Here is a 7,267-nt window from a genome sequence, read left to right as displayed (position 1 = left end):
CTGAGTATAGATTTGTACAGCAAAATGATCGTGCTGTGCGTGCATTCTGTTGTAAATCTGTCGTATGTCGTACATCAATTGCACAAAGACACTATCAAACTAGACACCAGACTACATTTAAAAACTCCGATTAGAAAAGTGAAGCCATAAAAAGGGCTATTTCTAGTTACAAAAAATGCACTTCTGCTTTTGTTCAAATTCTTGGAACCAAAAATAAAGTCAACGAATGTAGTTACACAATTGCTCAATGTATAGCTGAGAAAGGTAAACCTTTTACAGATGGAGAATTTATCAAAAAAGCTATTCTGAGAAGTGCAAACATTTTGTTCTGTGATTTACCAAATGCTGGAACAATACTGTCTCGAATTCAAGAAATACCAGCTTCTGCAAGATCAATAAAACAAAAAGTTGGATTACAAAAAGCTGCTGCATTCAGTGTCGCCGTGGTAACAAGATGTTAATGCCTCACTGTCTGCTGATTGGCTAAAATTCCCAAATTTAATTCCAAATAACATCAGATTCTTTAATTTAAGTTACACCAAAATTGAAAACAATCTGAGCAAAATTAAAGGGGGCTGATTTTGCGAATGAAATTAACTAGATCCAATTGCTTTACCACTTCTTATTGGTTGAAACAATCATGAATTAAGGCGGGCAACTTAACTTTTGTTTTGCGGCAAAATTGTCTTACGGCGAACTTTCCTAGAACCGCTGTCGATGAAAGTACCGACGTGAATGACATAGCGCGCCTAGCAATTGCTGCAAGGTACTGTGACAATGATCGTATTTATGAAGAATTCTGTTCTTTGATTCCTCTTACCAATACAACTACTGGACAGGATATTCTGACTGCATTTGTAAATTATTTCGAAAATCAAGGAATTAATATAAATAGAATATTTTGTATTACTACTGATGGTGCACGTGCAATGATTGGAAAGGGAAAAAGATTTGTTAAGCTTCTTGAAAATTATATTGGACGCAATGTAATGAGTTTTAATTGCTGTTAAAATGCTAAGGGCAGGATTTATGTGTGATCAGGATATTTCAATAGATCATGGGGCATCATTTCATAATGATATTACAGAAATTAAAACAGGCCGGTTGACATCAGGAAAATTTAACTGCAAAAATTTCGTCACAAAGCTTGAGTTCTGTCATGGAGACTGTTGTTAAAATAGTTAGCTTCATAGTTTCTCGCTCTTCACTGACTCACAGACAATTGAAGTCCTTTCTGCAAGAATTAGACAGCGAATATGCAGACCTCCCACTACACAGTAATGTCTGTTGGGTTAATCGGGGTAATGTTTTGAACAAATTTGTATCATGCTTAGAAGAAATCAAAATATTTTTTGAAGAGAAACATTTCCCAGAATTGAACAATGAAGACTGGTTATTTAAATTGATGTTTCTAAGCAAATTGATGTTTATAAGCAAACACTTGAATGATTTAAATTTGCATTTACAAGGAAGGGATCAAACAGTACTTGATCTTTTTGAACACTTGAAAGGATTTTTGTTTATATTAGATATCTTTTGGCGTGATATACATAGCAACACTTATAAATACTTTCCAAATGTAAAAGCTTATTCAAATCGATTTAATGTTAATAAAAATGAACTTCAAAAATATATTGCAACGTTGAAAGAAGAATTTTCCAAGCGAGGTAAAAATTTCGAAATTTACGCTCCTATACATTTCTTTCTCATCAAACCCAACTTGACTGATTTGAAAACGAACCCATTTCTATCACTTTTTGAGTGGATGCACGTCGATAGTCTTGAAATGGAAATGATTGAATTAACAACTTCAGAATTATGGTAAACAAAATTGTGGAATTATTAAAAATTCTTGAAAGAAGCTAGATGTCGTTGCCTGAAAGATTCAATTCTTTGAAGAAAATCTCATATGCCCTGCTTTCAGCTTTTGGCTCAACATATACCTGCGAACAAATTTTTTCACATATGAAATCTTTTTTGAGTCCACAAGGAAGTTGTCTGACAATTCAACATTCGGAAGCTTGCGTGAAGCTTTAAGTCACAAATTATGCACCTGATATTGAGAAATTAAATATAAAAAGTACATGGACAAAGTTCTCATTAATTTATAGAAATTTAATGTAACTATTGTTTATACCTTGTTTATAATTTTGTTCTGTTGTTTATAATTTGAAAAAATGTTTTTAATTAATTTTTTAAATAAAATTATATTTGTTTCCACGAAATTTGAATTATTAAAGGGTTAATAACATAGATTTCTTTTTGCGAGTTTCAAGAGCGTAAACTCTTCTAATAAAAATAGTGATATTAGGTTGGCATGCGCAATGCTTTTGGAAGCTAGGTTTGGCACTCCATTATCAAAAAGTTGCCGACGCCTGTTTTAGACAATAAACATCCCTTCTCTCACCCTCTAACACTTTGAATTCTACATCAAACTACATTTAAAGAAAACTTCAAACAAAAAATCTCCAGACAATTTCTTGACCCCAAACAGAAGATAGATTGCTTTTACTTCAAACTTTTCAAATTTTTATACATATTTACTAGTATTTGATAAGATGAAATAGATCGAAACCGGTAATATTAATGTTTTTATTTTTATAATATTTCATTAAATTCCCTCTTAAACTGAAATGTCTTAGACTTAATTCTGTGCTATTTCCACCATCAGCTTTTTTATAATGTATGCATTATGTATGTACACGTGAGTTGGTGTTTGTAAAAGACATGAGAAGACAATATTCAATTTATGTTGTAGAGTTTATTTCCTCATTGGCTGGAAGCTTGAGATTGGAATCTAACGACGAAAGTAATATCCTGTTAGGGCATATAGTCCGGCACAAACTCATCCCTCCATCGTCCTAGTATCAACCGATATCATCTGATCTAACCGATCGATATTTATTTATCTCACATCTGTTCGTTTAAACGAATCGCTCGCTAAACGTTTCTTTATCGGAGAAATCAGTCGAAGCTTGATATTGCTATCAGAATGGTTCCTCTGAAAGCCATATAGACCCGTAAGATTCAACGAAACTAATACAGAACGATTCTAAACGAAATACTCGTAAATTATATTTACAACTACAGCTTATCTGAGAATCGAACAACTGCAAGCAGAGCGTCGTTGATTCGATTTGACGAAACTCTGCTGGCAATCACAACCGTTATTTGTTCATGCATTCACACAGACATTCACGAACGAAACAGTCAAATCCACATATATTTACACACACACACACACACGTCTTTTACCTTTAACTTGTTTCAGTCATTTAGACTGCGGCCATGCTGGGGGACCACCTGTTTTGGGGCTGTATAGGAGGTCATCAGGAAGAGAGTGCTTCTTATTTCTTTATTGCCCACAAGGGGATAAACATAGAGGGGACAAACAAGGACAGACAAACGGATTAAGTCGATTATATCGACCCCAGTGCATAACTGGTACTTATTTAATCGACCCCGAAAGGATGAAAGGCAAAGTCGACCTCGGCGGAATTTGAACTCAGAACGTAACGGTAGACGAAATACTGCTAAGCATTTCGCCTGGCGCACTAACGATTCTGCCAGATCACCGCCAAGAAGAGAGTGCATCTTGGGGAGCTCACTACCAACTTGTACAATGTTTCTCACTTCACTTTTCACCACTGCATTTATACGTTTATTTTTACTACTGTTGTTTATCAGGTGCTGCCTGGTGATATCATACGGCATTCGAAGGCCGTCGGCACTGATCTCAGGCCTCTACCAGCTTCATTTCTTCCTAGGTAGAGCCTGTCAACATCATTATTTCTGTGGAAGTTCCCAGTTGTTGTCAGGATTTTGAGGGTTTTGATATTTATGGAGTGGATTTCCCCTACAGACCAATCAAGTATCCCAAACGTTGGGATCAGCACTGGTACTGCAAATGGATTGTGGGTATTGTTTTGTTGTAAGAAGAGAGTTCCGACTGCCATATTTTCTTAAGTCTGGTGTAATATTCTCGGTTCACTCTTTCTTTATTCACAATGCCTTCATATGATACCTTTTCGTCTGTGCCTAGGTACCTGTAACATTCTTTGTGTGGAATGGGGGAGATAGAGAGATCGTTGATGCTCATGTTTGGGGTTTGGGAGACTGACTTTCCTCGTTCTGTTACCAAATATGAACATTTCTTTTGGCCAAATTCCATGCCTATATCAGCTGAAAATGTTATTAATTCCAGTTGTTTTTTTGGCATTGTTAACCCTTTTAGCATAACTCTTGAGGTCGTCTACAAAGAAATTATGAGTTACATTGATATTTCTAGAAGTTGAAGATCCTAGCATTAACCATTTGTTTTCTGCAGGATGTATGTATGTCTGTCTGCATGTATGTATATATGCATGTATGTATGTATGCATTAACCCCTCCAAACTTTATCCCCCACACACACACACACGTACACAGGTTTTATACTTTAAATTGTTCCAGAGTGAAGGGTCGAAATTTTTGATAATACTATTCCCAAAGACATAAATATTCTCATGAGACATTAAAAAAATTACTCGCTTGAGAATGTTCCTCTTAGTAAATGAGAATAATTGACTAGACGGGAGAATAACCAATTACTATACTGATCAATAGCTGTTGGCTATACTCATGAATAGCTAATGACTATACGGCTTAATAAGCAATGACTATACTAGGCAATGACCAATGACTGTAGTTTGATAGTTTGAATACTTTGTTAGGTCTCAGCCAGAATTGGCTCAGGCCAAGATGAACTTAAAAGCACCATCTGGAGAAGGTATTTAATCATGTTTCATGTTACCTCTTACTTTGGACACTATAGCCCATTCGAGTAAAGAGTTACTGTTTGCAGTAATGTATACGGCTGTCCGTGGTTTGTCTGGAATTTGTAGAAGGAATTTGTTCAGGAACCGTTCGAATGCTATTGGGTCTTTTTTCCCCCTTGTTTGTCTTGGTAGAATGTTAAAGAGTGCCGGGCCAGTTGAGGTGAAATTGTTCTGTCTTAGTGTTGTGATGTGACGTAAGCATGATTTTTGCAGAAGATGGATGATACGGGGACCAACATCATCTTGGCAATGTCGGTGGAATGTTTTTCACATCATGCACATGATATAGTGCTCACGGCAACATTGGAGGGAATACAGTTTGAGCGCCTCAAGCCGAGCCAAGTAATCAAGACCTGTCATGTAGCCCATTTGTGTGTGTGTGTGTGTGTGTGTGCGGGAGAGATTGATCTCTGGGATGCTTCAAAAACTGGACAATATCAATTATTGTACTAGTCAATAACCAATGAGTATACCGGTCAATATCTGCGACAATACTGTACGGACCAACAACCAATGTTATTCTGGTGAATGACCATTAATTGTATACATCTAATCCGAATAAACGCTGCTTCATACATTAATATAGTACACACATCTATAGCATTACGAACATGCTAAAGACTGAAGCATCGTAGAATAATACATCATAAGTTAAGTTGTGTTGATATGGCTGGAAAACTAGGAAAGCAATTGCGTGACTTTTTAGGGAATAAAAGTTAACTTGCTAACGTTTTTGTGTAAGGAAAAGCACACACGTAATTTCGTCTCAAAGAATTCATCGTCGTGGAGCCATTACTGTTTATAGTGCCTCTCTCTCAGACATATCTGCAGTCATAAGAACAGCCATTTTCAATTACTGATATTAACAAAATGTCAAAGGCAATCAAGAGTTCTGATAATGCCAATAACCTATTGAAAATCTAAAAGCCATATAAAGGTAGGCTGATAAAAAAAAATACACTCAGTTCAATGTTAGAAAGTGTAAAACACTCTACAATCAACCTCCTAAAAACCCCAGTAAATTGAGTATATGATACTAGGAACCTGGATAGACGGCAATGCTAAGGGCAGTATTTATGTGTGATCAGGATATTTCAATAGGTCATGGGGCATTATTTCATAATGATGTTACAGAAATTAAAACAAGCCGGTGGATTAAGTAGCAGACTTACAAAATATGTAAGAAATGGAGTCGATTTATTCGACTAAACCCCTCAAGTTAGTACCCCAGCATGGCTGCAGTCCAATGACTGAAACAAGTAAAAGATGGAAGATACTTACATAGACTTTTACTTACATTCTTGCAATCACACATGTATTCGTTCATACATACAGACTTACACTCATATATGTATACATACATACGTACATACATACATGCATACGTACATACATACATACGTACATACATGCGTACGTACATTCATTTTTACAATTATACATTCTTGCATTGATGCATATATACGTACATACATAGTTGCGTACATATATAATATTAATGCATATATGCATACTTATACCCATACATATACACACATACGTACGTGCGTACGTTCATACATACATACATGTAGATATATACATACGTACATATATACGCACGTACATACATACATACATAAACACATACATAAATACATAAGTACATACATGTACATATATACATGTACATATACGTATATATGTGTGTGTGTGTGCGCGCGTGTGTACATACATACACGTACGTAGACACATGTACACATATACTGATATATATTTCTTTATTGCCCAGAAGGGACTAAACATAGAGGGGACAGACACGTACAGACAAACGGATTAAGTCGATTACATCGACGCCAGTGCGTAACTGGTACTTTATTTATCGACCCCGAAAGGATGAAAGGCAAAGTTGACCTCGGCGGAATTTGAACTCAGAACATAAAGACAGACGAAATACCGGTAAGCATTTCGCCCATAGTGCTAACGTTTCTGCCAGCTCGCCGCCTGTTGTGTACACATATATTGATATATACGTACGTACATCCACGTGCTTACATGTATACATATGCGTACATTCATACATGCATAATTTTTTTTTTAAGGAATAATAATAACTAGATAGAAATACAAAACACACTAAGAACAAGCACATGAAGAATAATCGATAACGATTTCGTTTAATCAGCCATTGTACATAGAGCAAGACGTTTCAGACATATCCATATTGAATTAAGGACGTTAGCTTTTAATTCGTTTGGATTATATCTGCATAAGTGTGTGTGTGGCTGGCTGTGTCTGTAGGTTCAACCAATATAAGCACTCACACGCACATACACATGCATGCAAGCGAAAACATATTGCAAATAGGTTGGTAAACATGTTTATTCATACATACAAACCTACCGACATATATATATAAACATATATACACAAGAGAAAAAGGCCAGGTCAGTTCCTTCTCAATTTTATTC

At 35.9% G+C, this 7,267-nt stretch overlaps 1 protein-coding gene across 1 annotated transcript; it reads left to right on the top strand.

Moving 5' to 3' along the window:
• Positions 1 to 1,159: 1,159 nt before the first annotated feature.
• Positions 1,160 to 1,825, top strand: LOC106877499 (protein FAM200A-like). The gene has a single exon (XM_014926424.1). It carries the CDS (start codon positions 1,160 to 1,162, stop codon positions 1,823 to 1,825), a length of 666 nt encoding a protein of 221 aa, XP_014781910.1.
• Positions 1,826 to 7,267: the final 5,442 nt, after the last annotated feature.

Source organism: Octopus bimaculoides, chromosome 11 (assembly GCF_001194135.2).
Source record: "Octopus bimaculoides isolate UCB-OBI-ISO-001 chromosome 11, ASM119413v2, whole genome shotgun sequence".
Classification (NCBI taxonomy): Eukaryota; Metazoa; Mollusca; class Cephalopoda; order Octopoda; family Octopodidae; genus Octopus; species Octopus bimaculoides.
The sequence above is the reverse complement of the archived record's forward strand: the minus strand, read 5'-3'. Positions and strand labels throughout refer to the sequence as shown.